Source organism: Ovis aries, chromosome 3 (assembly GCF_016772045.2).
Source record: "Ovis aries strain OAR_USU_Benz2616 breed Rambouillet chromosome 3, ARS-UI_Ramb_v3.0, whole genome shotgun sequence".
NCBI classification, from domain to species: Eukaryota; Metazoa; Chordata; class Mammalia; order Artiodactyla; family Bovidae; genus Ovis; species Ovis aries.
The window spans coordinates 25,843,632-25,859,798 of NC_056056.1; the positions used below are offsets into that span (position 1 = coordinate 25,843,632).

At 40.8% G+C, this 16,167-nt stretch overlaps 1 protein-coding gene across 2 annotated transcripts in view; it reads right to left on the reverse strand.

The window, feature by feature from the left end:
* Window positions 1-16,167, reverse strand: part of SMC6 (structural maintenance of chromosomes 6) — a 72,202-nt gene that overhangs the window by 49,692 nt on the left and 6,343 nt on the right. The window contains exons 2-4 of one of the 2 annotated variants that reach the window (XM_004005698.6): window positions 10,520-10,665; window positions 6,825-6,942; window positions 4,704-4,809 (exon numbers count right to left, since the gene is read on the reverse strand). In XM_004005698.6, coding sequence (XP_004005747.2) covers window positions 4,704-4,809; window positions 6,825-6,942; window positions 10,520-10,660 — 365 coding nt within the window. In that variant the 5' untranslated portion in view covers window positions 10,661-10,665. The remainder of the gene's footprint in view (window positions 1-4,703; window positions 4,810-6,824; window positions 6,943-10,519; window positions 10,666-16,167) is intronic. The other variant, XM_042245804.2, reaches the window with a different exon arrangement.

The following is a 16,167-nucleotide window of genomic DNA, read 5'->3' on the forward strand; positions in this document are numbered from 1 at the left end:
GATAACCAAGAAGGACATGCTGTATAGCATGGGGAACTCTGTTCAATGTGATGTGGCAGCCTGAATGGCAGAGGAGTCTGGGGGAGAATAGATGCATTATATGTATGGCTGAGTCACTCTGCTGTACACCTGAAATTACCACAACACTGTTAATCAGCTACACTTCAATATAAAATAAAATGCTTTTTAAAAAAAGTGCAGCCATTGAGGACAGGGAGGGAGGTAGTGGAAAGGAAGAGCTGTAAGCATAAGCCTGACGAAGGCAGGAAGACACAGATCCAGAAACAAAGACACAAAGAGCCAGAGACACAGAACAGAAAGACCCAGAGAGTGACGATCTTTGGTTCTGAGTCTCTCAGTTCCAGTTACTCCTGATCCAATTATGCTTCTTCCTTGCAGCTTCCAAGATATACATCCTACATCTTTATGAACTATCTCAAGATACCTTGAGTGGCTTGGGGTGTGTACGTTTTTAATCAGGAATAGCAATATCTAACTAAGACAGACATACTCCTGAAAAGTTCTAATTAATGAGCTTTTAAAGCTCTCTGCGGTGATTCTAATGAACAGTCAAGGTTGAAAACTATCAGCTAAAGTCTATGATAGGGGAAGGGTATCTGGCCTACAACATAAAGCCAAAAATATTTGTAACTCATGAAAACATTTTTAAAAATAAAGTGATACCTCCCTTGATTTGCAAACACCAACTTTATTTTCCTTCTGAGCCACTCCTTGCATTTGAAAGCTATTTTTACTATTGGGAGAGCTTTGCAGACACTGATATCCCAATACCATATGAATTCATAAGAAAGGCAAGTTATTTATAAACATTTAAGGCTTACAAAAAATACCCTTCATAACGACTGCTCAGAAAACCTATATAAGGAAACAGGATACCTGTGCTGGGACTGACTGCTGTCTCCCCACTTACTAACGTGGCTGGTGTGGAATTTGGGTCAAGAGCCATAGAGCCCAGTGTCTGTCACTAGAGAGACCCTTCAGTGAGAAGTGGAACGACCATGGAGAGCTCCTCCAGAATGACAGCACACGTGCACACACACACACACACACACACACACACACACACACACGAGCATACGTAGTGCTGCCCTAAGGCTGTGGCTTCATTTTTTGGGGGGGGATCCAAAAGCTATTTTTTATTTATCATCATGAAGATTTTTACATATTTAAAACTCAAACTATACACTTTTGACAAGTGAAATTTATGAAAATGCTATAATAAAGCTGCTTTAAACAAAAGTTATTTTCTCAAATGTCACTCTCACAAAGAAGTCACTGAAGTTCCTGTCAAAATTAGAATTTCTAGGGGTTTCGGTTCAAGATGGCTACAGGATCCCGAACTGACCTCCACAACACACTGAATCTATAGCTATGTATCGAACAACTTTCTCGGGATAAAAATAATTAAAAACTAGCTGAGCAAGTCCTACACATGGGATGAAGGAGAGAAGGCCCACGTCAAAGTGGGTAGAAGAGAATGGGACACAGTGTGGCCATAAAATATGAGCACAAGGGAAATGCAGCTTTATTAGACATTTACCTCTTGATGCTGCAGCAATGAGGGACTGTGAAAGTAATTAATAAAGAAAAGTCACAGAAAATCCCCAATGATAAGAAAAGATGCAAGTGGCTTAAAACAGAAAAAGAAAGGAACAACAGTGAAAGAGGAAACATGTAACAGGCTACCATTTTCAAACCCAGAACAACAGATGGCACACGTCTCTGGTCCTGGCAAGAAGGGAAACCTGAAGTTTTGTTTTTTTTTTTTACTTTTGTGTGCTTCTCCACATATATGTCTTATTTTATACACCTGCACATATAAAGGTTACGAACTTGCAAAGTGTGGCTTACAATCACCAGGGAGGCGGGCCATGAAGGGAGATGACGTAGAAAGAGCGCAGGGCGTCTAATGCTACTTAAGTGGAAAAGGGCAGTGCGTGCTGGAGGTCCCCGAAGGAAAACGCAACTGAAGTGCAGAGTGTAGGGCGGTGGTTGTTTAGTCACTAAGTCGTGTCCAAGTCTTTTGCAACCCATGGATTATAGGCTGCCAGGTTCCTCTGTCTGTGGGATTTCCCAGGGAAGAATACAGGAGTGGGTTGCCATTTCCTTCTCCAGGGGGCTGTGGCTTCTTTCTCGGCTTCAGGAGATCCTTATCTGTACAGAGGTGACTGTAGCATTGTGTATTGATGGAAACGAGGCACAAGGAATAAGGGAAATGCCATGCAGAATAAGGACACACCTGTTCCTTCTCTGGGTGGCCAGCTAATCTGCAGTACCTTCTGTAAACATGACTAAGTCAATCAGGCATGTGTAGTATCCCTCCATAACCCACTCCCCCAATGCTACAGCTGATGTCAAAAACTGGCCTGGTGCCTAGATCCCAGGACTAGGATCAGGGAGGCTGAGGGAGGGAACAGTGAACTGAACCTGCTGAAGAATGTGAAGGGCTATGGGCCTGAGACTTTGGTATCAGAGAGGAGGAGACATATCCTTACAACTGCAAAGCCTCGCTGGATGATCAGAGGGTGGAGCCCCAGGTAAAGAGCCTCTAGGCACAGTCAGTCCTCTGGCTTCTCCTAACCATCTTATAGGGTTGGAACCCTCTACAAAGGCAGCCTGGAGCTCAAGTGTCACAAGTAGGCTGTTTCAGATGGGGGGAGGGGGAGTCTCGAGGACCACCTTAAACCTGTGCCTGACTGACAGGCACCCTCAGGAAAGATGGAACAGCCACACAGATTTTAGACACAAAACAAAAACATAATACTCAGTGAGCTAATTCTGTTAAAAAAACAAAAGTGATGACAGAATCAGAGATTATAAAATTAGAGAAATTTTATAGCCACCAAGCGTTTTAAATGAGGAAGACAAGGACAAGAGGAGTAGGAATGGGTTTGGAAAAGCTGTTTTTAGCTACTTTTTCAGACAAGGTCAGTACAAAGCAGACTGAGCTCAGGTCAAAGCTTTTAGCTGTTATTACCTCTGTTTAAAATATTTTAATGTTCCTATCTACTAGGCAGCTGTGTCCTTCAATGGTGGTGATTTGTGCAAACTAGCCTTTATCCATCTTTCTTTTTTTAATGGCATTCCAAGGACAAATCTCGGAAAGAAGCTTCTGCCTGGGTCCAGGTACTTCCCATACGGAAAAAAAAATTTTAATCTTTAACTGAGACATAAAACACTTAATGGTACAGAATAAAAAATTTCTTCCTGAGGTTTCTATTTGAAAGATCAATGGGTTATCTAGCTAGGTAGACTAGGTAAATACTTGGATAACTTGAACTGAAACAGAGTTGAGACCATCAACTTTGAAGTGTTCAAGTAGCTAACTTTTGACTTCAGACATAATTTTCTTTAGAGACTGTGGGAGAGAAGACCTTGCCAGACTCGAGCCCAAATAAGGTCGGGAGAGACAGAAAACATGCTGGAGAATTGTTTTCAAGTAGTTCCTTCCCAAGGCCATACAGCACGGGAAATAATTTTCTGTTTATCTTTTCCTCCCTCCTCCTAAGTCCACTTGGAACCTTGGCTTAGGGGTAAGATTCCTAACATTTCTGAGAAATACATAAGAAACCTGCAATTCTGATTCACATCACATCCCCATTCTGTTTTTTAGAAATCAAATGGAAAATGGGGGAAGTTAAATGGATATAACACTGAGCAGAAGGAAAGTCAGCTACAAGGGGGACAAAATGACAATCGGTGTTAATTATCAAAGTTCCAGAAGTCCTTGGGCACCGAGTATGTGCGGGAGAAACAAGCAGTGGGTGCCGCCTCACTGTGGGAGCTGGGATGACAGTCTGGACATCCAGTTCAGAGGAGAAATGAGGATCCCTTCAGGGTTTTCTGAGGCTGAACTACAAAGAATAAGGAGATCAGCCTGACAAGAGCTCCTAATGGACAAAAGGCCACCAGTCTATGATGATGCAAACCAGGCAATTAACATAGAGTTAGGTGACGGTGAATGTAAGACAAACATTCAGTGAAAGAAACACAAACACAAAGCCACACATGGTTGTTATATAAACATTCACAAAGGTCACGATGAACCACAAAGAGGCTTGTGATTGTAGTCCTCACACCAAATTCACTGGTGAACCACCTGAGTAAAGCATACAAAATGAGAGACCGAATGGAATGCTTCTTTTTTGAATTAAGAGAGTTGGAGACAGAATTCTGTTTAGGGACACCTTGACTGGTTACTAATTCTGCTCTAGCTCACGTGGTATCAACATGTACTTGCTGAAGCTGGACTCGGGACAAGAGCCAGAGAAGTCCTGGCGGTCCAGTGGATAAGGCTCTGCACTTCCTGCAGAAGGCAGCAGCTCGATCCCTGGTCGGGGTAAGATCCCGCATGCTATGAGGCCGAAAAAATTTAAAGTCCCATGTTCATAAATATTCCTTTAGATGGAAGTACACAAATCTATCACTGCTCATTCTTCCATAAAGGTAAAAGAAACAAGTGTCGGGGGGAGGTGCATGGCATTAAATGACACAAGCGTTCTGTCAGGAGAGATAAAGAGGCAACAGTGGGGAAGAGAAAGGAATGAAAAGATATGACACCTGACACCTCTGTGCCACTTCTGGGAAGCCAATTCATTTATGACAATGTCTACATGAATTGGGAATCTAAAGCTGCTTCTTATTAAAGAACTGAAAGATACATGTAGAAAGCCAACACTTACTTCTGTCCATCCTTCACAAAACCTTTTAAAGAAGATCCTCGATTAGTAGTGACAGCTTTTCCACCAAGACCCACTATGAGAGCTGTGAGCACCGCACTCTTGCCACCTAAAGAACAGGTGTTGAGGAAATCACATGCATTAGAGAGGGAGAAGTATGATTCCTATAATTTGATGTAAAAATATTTCTCAGAGAAGATGTGAAATAGTCTATCCCTGAAAGGAAGTGTTACACTTTAATTACAGTTTTCTTCCAGTGCCAAAAGCAAACAAAAAGTTGTATACATCATGAAATATTTAGCTGCTGCTATTAGGAGAAAAAAAAATCAGTAGTACATTTCAGGAATCAAATTTTTCCCAGAAATGGAGAAAAAACAGTTGAAAACTTTCCAACCTAAAATTCACAGTATCATCCTGACCTGTCAGATATTAAATGAACTTATCTTTCTGATTAACCCAAATATATCTAACTCATCTAATGTTTCTTACATCCTAAATTAATTAAAATTAGATTTTTCTTTTCCCATAAATTCTCAGAAGCCCAACTATTTCTGACCCTGATTGCAAGCTCCACAGGGACAGGACCTTACCTTAACTCAGTGGCTATCTCCAATATCAGCCCATAATAGGCAATCACATATTTGCTGAATAAATGAATTTAAATGCGAAAAACTACCAGTCATATAGACAGATATTTTTATATTTTGCGATATTTTGACGATTATTATTCCTAATTTGAGTATTATTCATTTGCTCACTCTTTAAAGAATATTCTTTTTTACTCCTAACAGACAAAAAATATCACAAGCTAAAATAGCAAAATCTGTAACAGTTACCCAGATATGACACCCATTTTCTGAACTCCACAATCAACCAAAAAGATCAATTCTTATCAACTCATCATCTTTCACAACATACTCTAAATTAAACCAAGTATACAACAGTTAACCCAATTTAGTTTCTGGGATGCCTTTCGAGTTCCTATCCTAATCTCTCCTTTTCCTTCATTTCCAAATTCACAGCTTCCACCACCCGCATTAGATTAATACCTTCACTATTACCAATGTTAAGCTCTAACTGCAGAACCGACCAGTCTGTCTTCACTACTTGTCCTGTTTGACCTCCCCATAGCTCTGGTCCTTTGTCTGTTCTCTCCTTCTGAAAAAACTTTTCTCTTGAACTAACAGAGGAGGGAAAACAAAGAACAACTAAACAGACCACGGAGCTATCTGTACTAGTTTCATGTTCTAGGATGACCACCATCCCTGGACCCTGGCAAGTTCCTCTCCCTCTCTACTGGCTCAGTCAAGCAGCCAACATGGTTCACCACATACCCAGCAGGTTCACTACGAAGGCTGCCTAACTCATCTTTCCAACTCCTATGTCTTCCTCTATGTCTCAGCTACTTCTTCCCCAGAAGATCTAAAAGATCTTTCATTTTTATTCAAGTACCACCAGAAATACCATCTCTTTTGAAAGCTTTCATTGGCCACATTGAGTGAGAATTCACATTTCTTTCTTGTTCGGATTCCCATGGCACTTCATTCATGCTGTTACAACATTTAATAGATACAAGACACAGGACTGCCTCAACAGCAATGAGGATAGCTTGCCCACTCTTCTCTGGTATGAATTCCAAGATACATAGATTCAAATCACTATGCGTTCTAGAAGAGTGGGATTGGGAAGGAGTTGGAAGGGAGGTTTGGGAGGGAGGGGTGGGGACATGGGTGTACCTATGGCTGATTCTTGTTGATGTTTGATTGAAAACCACAATATCCTTTAAAGCAATTATCCTTCAATTAAAAAAATAAAGTGGCAAACAACATGAAGGAAAGGTTTATTCCTCTTGCATAACGAACCCAGAGTTAACTCATTATTTTCTTAAAGTGTAGACTGGCAGCAGTCTATGGGGTCGCACAGAGTCAGACACGACTGAAGCGACTTAGCAGCAGCAGCAGCAGCAGCAGATTGGCAGCAAATACTGAAAAATTCATGACCATAAACCAGAGGTCTAAAACTTAGCTGTATCAGCACTAATAGGCACCTATTTTAAAAAGTTAAAGCATTCTGACTTCAGTGTACTGCTCAAAGTCAAATAAGAAGGAAGGCAAAAGCACTTACTTCCATTATTGCCAACAACAAAGTTGACATTAGAACCAAACTTAAAGGGTCCAAGCATCGAATGACACATGAAGTTTTTGAGCTGAATACTCTCAATTATTCCAACTTCTGCTGCTGTCTATGAATTTTAAAAAATGAGAGAAAACAATCAATCTAATTCAATCACTACAATCATCCAACTATTTGTTAGCAGGAGAAAGATCAGCAGTGCTACCAATGAAAAAAGTTATAGAAAGTATAATTTTAAATGTTAATTTCAATCAATGAGTAAATGCATACTCAGTCACTAAATTGTATCCAACTCTTTGACACTCCATGAACTGTAGCCTGCCAGGGTCCTCTGTCCATGCAGTAATACGGGAGTAGGTTGCCATTTCCTTCTCCACCAAATCTTCCTGACCAAGGGATTGAACCTGCATCTCCTGCACTGGTAGGTGGGTTCTTTACCACTGAGCCACTAGAGAGGTCTTTAATCAATGAACAAATGACATTAATTCATATGATTAACTGCTATTTTTAAAGTCCTTATAGGTTCTAACAAGTATTTCACAGGGTTCTTTTTCAATATGGACAATACCAACATCTTGAGTCAGATCACTTTTTGTTGGAGAGAGGCTATCTTCATTCGGCATTGTGGGATATTTAATAGCATCTCTAGCCACTATCCACCAGATGCCAGCAGCACTCTCTCCTCCAACCCCAACCAAACATTATATTCAGACATTGCTAAATGTATCCACTGCAGAGACAGCATAGAATTATAACTGCCATATTGAGAATATGTCATAATAAAATTAGAGACGGTTCATGTATGTTTTAACCAAGAGTTCAACACACAGTGGTCACACTTTGTAGTTAAAATATGAAAATAAATCAACTTATATTTTACCAAACCTTCCAAATGTTTTTGAAGAACGTTTAATGTCTCCAACTTTTAAGTTATTTATTATAAAAATCTCTGGCTCTCTATCACTAAACAGCAGCTTATTAAAAAGCAGGGAACATTTACATCCTTATGAGTGGCTTCCCAGGTGGCTCAATGGTAAAGAACCTGTCTCCTAAGGCAGGAGACACGAATTCGATCCCTGGATTGGGAAGATCTCCTGGAGAAGGAAATGGGAACCCACTCCACTGTTCTTGCCTGAGAAATCCCATGGACAGAGGAGCCTGGCAGGCTACAGGCCATGAGGTCACAAAAGAGTCGGACATAACGTAGTAAAAAAAACAAGCAGAATTCTATAGAAATCGTGGTTGAAGACTTTTTAAAAGTCTTCAGTTTATTTTGATCTAATTGAAGACTTAGAAGTAGTTATAAAAAATAATACAGAGAAATCATGTGACTCCTTTACCCAGGTTCTGCCAAAGGTAAAATCTTGAAAACTATGGTACAATACCACACCAGGGTGCTCATTTTGATAGTGACGCACAAAATATTCCCGTCACAAGTAACTGTCACATTGTCCTTCTAGAGCCCCATCATTCCTCCCCACCCACTCCTCCTTTACCCTGGCCCACTGGTCTGCTCTCCATTTCTGAGACACTGTTATTTCAAGAATGTTATATACATGGAATCAGACAGAATGTAACCTTTCGAGAAGCCTTTTTCCTTCACTCAGCTTAACTGTCTTTTGTTGTCTATGTGCACAGTTCCCTGCTTTCTACTGCTAAATAGTATCTCAGGGTAGAGACGTCCTATAGCAGGTTTAACTACTCACTCACTGTATGACATCTGGATTGTCAGTTTTTGAGTATTACAAATAAAGCTTCTATGAACACTCAAGTACAGATTTTTGTGGGAAGATAAATCTTTTCTCTGTGATGCTGTGCTATGCTTAGTCACTCCGTTGTGTCTGACTCTTTGCGAAGCCATGCACTGTAGCCCGCCAGGCTCCTCTGTCCCTGGGAATTCTCCAGGCAAGAATACTGGAGTGGGTTGCCATGCCCTCCTCCACGGGATCTTCACAACTCAGGGATCGAACCCAGGTCTCTCACATTGCAGACAGATTCTTTACTGTCTGAGTCACTGGGGAAGCCCAAGAATACTGGAGTGGGTAACCCATCCCTTCTTCAGGGGATCTTCCTGACCCAGGAATAGAACAAGGGTCTCCTGCACTGCAGGCAGATTCTTAACCAGTTGAGCTACCAGGGAAGACCCTTTCTCTGTGACAGATACTGGGTTATATGCTAAAGATGGTTGCATGCTAAATTTCTTACAGAAACTGCCAAACTATTTTCCAGAGTGACTGTACCATTTTACATTCCCACCAATATATGAATGATCCACTTTCTTTGCATCCTTGCCAGCATATGGTATTGTCATTTAGGAGAAAAAAATAAAATAGCCATTCTGATGGGTGTGCAGTGGTATTTCACCACAGTCTTAATTTGCATTTCCCTCGTGACAGGGCTTCCCTGGTGGCTCAGGGGTTAAAGCGTCTGCCTGCAATGCGGAAGACCTGGGTTCGATCCCTGGGTCGGGAAGATCCCCTGGAGAAGGAAATGGTGACCCACTCCAGTATTCTTGCCTGGAGAATCCCATGGACAGAGGAGCCTGGTGGGCTACAGTCCACGGGGTCACAAAGAGTCGGACACGACTGAGTGACTTCACTTTCACGACAGGTTATTCTGAACATCATGTCAGTGAGATGTCTCTTTATGCCTTCTGTGCATTTTCAAATTGTATTCTTTGCTTTTAATTGTTGAATTTTGAGAATTCTTTATACAAACAAGATATTTGTACTTTGTTGGATATGTGATTAGCAAATATTCTGCTAGCATGACTTTCCATCCTCATAAAAAGGTCTTTGCCGAAGAAAAGTTTTTAATTTTGATGAGGTCTAATTTATCAGTTTTTCATTTTATGGTTTGTATGTTTGGTGTCAAGTCTAAGAATTCTCTGCTGAATGCTAATTTGAACATGAAACCCAAACATTTGGTACAATTCTTCAGTCAAACCAACTGAAACTGAAGAGACCTTTTTTAGGAGTTTTTAAAGGATGAATTAAATTTCCTTGATAGTTATACGAACTGGTCCACTCTAAACTGCTAATCTATGTGTGCAGAATTGTTAACAATATTCCCTTATCGTCCTTTCTTTTAAAATGTACTTTCGGGCACATTGCTGTAGCAGACTTTTATTTAGCTGCAGTGAGCGGGGGCTACTCTCTAGTTCCGGTGTGAGGGCTTCTCTCCGAGACGGCTTCTCGTGGAGCACAGGCTCTATAGAGAGCGCAGGTTTCAGTACCTGTGGCACACAAGCTGAGCCACCTCGCCACCTGTGGATCCAACTCACGTCCTCAGCATCGGCAAGCAGATTCCTAACCACTGGGAAGTCTCCTTATTGTCCTTTTGCTGTTTGCAGAGTCTATGGTCAAATCCACTGTTTCATTCCTGATACTGGTAGTTTGTGTTTTCTCTCATTTTTCCCTTTCGTTAATCTTAGTAGAGGTTTGTAAGTTTTACTGATCTTTCCAAAGAACTACCTCTTTGTTTTATTGTTTTCTCTACTAATTTTTTCTAAAAATTAACATGAACTTCAAAATTAGGTGATTTTTACCTCACTTTTAAAAATTCATGTTATTTTTCCTCTGCAGCTAGTGACCCAGCTTTGGATACTGAATTAAGAATACGATATACAAAACAGACAGGAGAAACAGGACAATCAAAAGTTATTAATTTTATAATTTTGCACTCACCAAAGTAGAGGTACCATTAGTGAAAGAAACTGTACATTCATCTTCGTCACATTCATCTTTATCAAAATCGTCCAATTCTTCTTGTCTTGGTCTTTTGGCATTTTCAGGAGAGAAAAAATTTTCTTCCTTTCTTTTAGCCATCAGGTCTAAACAAATATTACAGTGACAATGAAGAAAATCATGTAAAGCACCCATACAACTGTTCCATATATATATATTAAAAAAAACTTAACAAAATCAGACAAAGCTTAAATTTTAGAACTATATCCATTCATTTTCACTTTAAGAAGAAGTAAAATTATCATCTGTGTGGAGGGAGGGGGCCATGAGCCAAACAATGTGAGTGGTCATGAGAAGGTGGAAGGTAAGGACACACATACTCAAGAACCTCTGGAAAGGAACATATCCCTCCTGCTCTCGTGATTTTAGCCCAGGCAGACATGTCAGACTTCTCACTACAGAAGTAGATAATAAATTCTTATTTTAAAAAATCTACATATGCAACACTAGCTGATTTTACGTCAGAGGGATTCATGATGGAGGTTTTTATTGATACGGACCTATCTAAGTATTTTCCCCTGGAGAAGGAAAAGGCAACCCACTCCAGTATTCTTGCCTGGAGAATCCCATGGATGGAGGAGCCTGGTAGGCCACAGTCCATGGCGTCGCAAAGAGTCGGACACGACTGAGCCACTTCACTTTCTTTCTTTCTTTTCTACCTAAGGATTTTAACCCCTAATTTCACAAAAGGTAAACAGTTTTATTTGTGAAACTGTGGATCTACTGATGAGATGGAATAATGCCTTCTGAACTTACTCCAGAGCAATCATCCAATTTTTATACATTATAAAGTAATATTGAATCACATAAAACTAGTACTAATTATTTCCCCCAAAGAAGCGTATTTGTAATGGACTGTATAGTCCATGTAGTCTCAAAGAGTCTGACAAGACCAGTGACTTTCACTTTCGCTTTTGCCTAGCACTAGAAGAGAAGGGAAAGGCAAAGGAGAAAAGGAAAGATATAAGCATCTGAATGCAGATTTCCAAAGAATAGCAAGAAGAGATAAGAAAACCTTCCTCAGCGATCAGTGCAAAGAAATAGAGGAAAACAACAGAATGGGAAAGACTAGAGATCTCTTCAAGAAAATTAGAGATACCAAGGGAACATTTCATGCAAAGATGGGCTTGATAAAAGGACAGAAATGGTATGGACCTAACAGAAGCAGAGGATATTAAGAAGGGGTGGCAAGAATACACAGAAGAACTGTACAAAAAAGATCTTCGTGACCCAGATAATCACAATGGTGTGATCACTCACCTAGAGCTAGACATCCTGGAATGCGTCAAGTGGGCCTTAGGAAACATCACTATGAACAAAGCTAGTGGAGGTGATGGAATTCCAGTTGAGCTATTTTAAATCGTAAAAGATGATGCTGTGAAAGTGCTTCACTCAATATGCTAGCAACTGTGGAAATCTCAGCAGTGGCCACAGGACTGGAAAAGGTCAGTTTTCATTCCAATCCCAAAGAATGCTCAAACTACCACACAGTTGTACTCATCTCACACGCTAGTAAAGTAATGCTCAAAATTCTCCAAGCCAGGATTTGGCAATATGTGAACCATAAACTTCCAGATGTTCAAGTTGGTTTTAGAAAAGGCAGAGGAACCAGAGATCAAATTGCCAACATCCACTGGATCATCGAAAAAGTAAGAGTTCCAGAAAAACGTCTACTTCTGCTTTATTGACTATGCCAAAGCCTTTGACTGTGTGGATCTCAACAAACTGTGGAAAATTTTTTAAGTGATGGGAATACCAGACCATCTGATCTGTCTCCTGAGAAATCTGTATGCAGGTCAGGAAGCAATGGTTAGAACTGGACATGGAACAACAAACTGGTTCCAAATCAGGAAAGGAGTATGTCAAGGCTGTATATTGTCACCGTGCTTATTTAACTTATATGCAGAGTACATCATGAAAAACACTGGGCTGGCTGAAGCACAAGAGGGAATTAAGACTGCCAGGAGAAACAGCAATAACCTCAGATATGCAGGTGACATCACCCTTATGGAAGAAAGTGAAGAAGAACTAAAGAGCCTCTTGATGAAAGTGAAAGAGGAGAGTGAAAAAGTTGGCAAGAAGAAACAAACTTAAAACTCAACATTCAGAAAACTAAGATCATGGCATCTGGTCCCATCACTTCATGGCAATCAGATGGGCAAGCAATTAAAACAGTGAAAGACTTTATTTTGGGGTGGGGGGGCTCCAAAATCACTGCAGATGGTGACTGCAGCCATGAAACTAAAAGACACTTACTCTTTGGAAGGAAAGTTATGACCAACCTAGACAGCATATTTAAGAGCAGAGACATTTCTTTGCCAACAAAGGTCTGTCCAGTCAAGGCTCTGGTTTTTCCAGTGGTCATGTATGGATGTGAGAGCTGCACTATACAGAAAGCTGAGCACCGAAGAATTGATGCTTTTGAACTGTGGTGTTGAAGGACTCTTGAGAATCCCGTGGAGTGCAAGAAGATCCAGTCCATCCTAAAGGAAATCAGTCCTGAATATTCACTGGAAGGACTGATGCTGAAGCTCAAACTCCAATACTTTGGGTGCCTGATGCGAAGAACTGACTCATTGGAAAAGACCCTGATGCTGGAAAAGACTGAAGGCAGGAGAAGGGGACGACAGAGGATGAGATGGCTGGATGGCATCACCGACTCAATGGACACGAGTCTGAGTAAACTCCAGGAGTTGGTGATGGACAGGGAGGCCTGATGTGCTGCAGTCCATGGGGTCGCAAAGAGTCAGACACGACTGAGCGACTGAACTAAGCAGTGTCACTTCACTGTTCTCTAAGAAATAACCCAGGCTAATTATCTAGTTTTTTTGTTTTTACCAATATTCCTTAAAATTTGTCTCTAGAAAATTAACATCATCAAGCTTTTTTAAACATAAATGCCACACCTTAAGTCCAAGTTGATGGTCTTTTGTTGAAATGAAATGGTATGATTACTTGAACTGTTGCTTCCATTTTTTTCTTAAAAATTCTCTTAGAGCCCTAAAGTGATAGGTACCTAATAACTGTCTGCTAAATAATGAGAAACATCCACAGCAGAGGTACCAAAAAATTTCTAAGATACAAGAATATGAAAAATAGTTCTACTTTCAATCTGTTTGCTGTTGCTGCTCGTAAGTCGCTTCAGTCGTGTCCAACTCTGTGCGACCCCATAGACGGCCTCTTACCAGGCTCCTCTGTTCTCCAGGCAAGAACACTGGAGTGGGTTGCCATTTCCTTTTCCAATGCATGAAAGTGAAAAGTGAAAGTGAAGTCGCTGAGTCGTGGTTGACTCTTAGCGACCTCATGGACTGCAGCCCACCAGGCTCCTCCATCCATGGGATTTTCCAAGCAAGAGTACTGGAGTGGGGTTCGATCCGTTTAGGTGCCCCCAGAACTATATCACAGCAGGTTTGTGCCAGGTATCTGGGCAGCAAGGGATTAAATGAGATTTTCCCTCTCATTAATTCGGACTGAAAGATTCAACTCAGTCCTCAGTAGAAAAAAGGATAGTTCACCTTGATGACGTATGGATGGCAAGGAAGCCAGTCAGACATGTAGGTGTGCACTGGGAGGCCAGTGGAGTATGTTACAAAGACAGCAAGAAATAGATCAAAGTGGGAGAATAAGGACTTTAAAGTACAAATGAGAGATAGGAGGAGGGCAGGGGAGAGATACATATAGTGCTTAAATTTTATCCACTGCCCTCCAAACTTATACTGACAGAGCAATTTTGCAGAAATGTCAAATATCTATACATATCTTGTTGGAACTGCTTTGGGGAACTATCTTTGACAAGTTTTATTATGACAATGCATGCTTCATTAAGTGACCTGGGTAGTTTATCTTTTAATGCTTTGCTATCACCACTATGGCATGACACTGAAAGGTTTTCTTGAAAGTGAAAAAGAACTAACCTTAAAGCTATTAGATAATGGAGACTATTTTAATTTTATGAAATCATTTCAATTTCTTTTTTTGTATACTGGCTATTACAGGTTGACTATAGATTCCTAGAACAAGTCTGCTGTAATTTTATTTTCCAGAACACTGATAATTTAAAGCTTCAAATTTATTACACAAAATTACCTTGTTTTGGACAATCCTCAACTGTGGTCCTGATTCCTTTCACGTCAATTCTATTTAATTAATCTTTTTTCTCCCCAAAGTAGCTACTTACGTTTATCAAATCTAGTTTTTCTTTAACAAAAATATTTTAATACTTACTCATATATTTTTCGACAATCAAATATAAGAGTTATGCAGTGGAGCTGGAGTTCAGAATTCTTTGACCCAAAGTGCAAGTTGAAAAAAGCAATCAGAGACTTCCATTTCTATGAAGGTGGAACAGATATATTTTCCCTATTCCTCTTGCTTAGTAAAACATTCTTGAAAATTATATACTATAAAACAAGCATAACACAACTCTGAAAAAGGCAGCAGAGAAGCCAGCCATAGAATGAGTGGCAGACTTGATATTCAAAGTGTGGTCCAAGGACCAGCAAGCAGCATCTACATCTGCTAGGAACCTCACAATCCAAGGAAAGATGTCACAGTGGTTGACTGAGTTTTTGTTTTCTCTCAACTACTGCGGACTTGGAGAAGCCAGCAACAGGGGAAACACCAAGAGGTGCAGGGGGAAACAAAAGGCTTAATGAAAGCCTGTTCTCTCCAGACAAAAGGCCAGGAAAAGGAAGTCTAACAAGAAGACTCTCAGACAATAATCACTCTAGTCAAATACCATTAAAAGAACTGTTGTCCCTTCCTCACCACCCCCTGCATCAGCAAAGGTCAAGTGGGTAGTGTGGACCTCCTTTTGGTGATGCTAAAAGGAAGCATCGCAACATCCCATCTGGGCCAGAGTCAGACAAGGCTGTGCAGGCCAAGTAGGGAGGCATGATAGGGACATCTGATGAAGAACCTAGAGGTCTACCCATAAGAGGGTGTAACAGGATGCTATATTTACTCCCATTCCCCACTGGATGTGACAGAGAAGGCCTTCTACCAGTGCCTAGAGAAGCAAGGTGCACACCCCAGCCCAACAGCCACCTCAAGCCATGGAAAGAGCTCTGGTCAAGTTCCAGATGTGAGTCTCTGTGTCCATGGCCTAAGAAAACCAGAGGGCAGCAGTTCTCAAAGGTTGCAGTGTCTTAAAAAGCACCAAGGACCTCAGAGGGCTTTTGTTTCTAGCAATATTGACCGTATTATAAATTAAAACTGAAAAAAAATTAAAACAACCCACAAGTACACACTGTATCAGCCATCAGAGCAGACATCATCACACGTCTATAACCTCTAGAAAATTCCACTAGGTAGTCACAAGTGAATGAAAGTAAAAAAGGGAAATAACATCTTATGATAATTATGAGAACAACTTTGATCTTGTAGCCCCTCTGAAACAGTCTCATGGAAGCCTGGACTACATTCGGCCAACTGCTACTGCAGGGAATACTGTAAGCATGCCCATGACATACTGCCATAAATGACAAGGCACAGCTACCAGTAATAAAGTTAGGGCCGCAGAGAAGCCAGCCACAGACTGAGTGGCAGATTTGATATTCAAAGTGTGGTCCAAGGACCAGCAAGCAGCA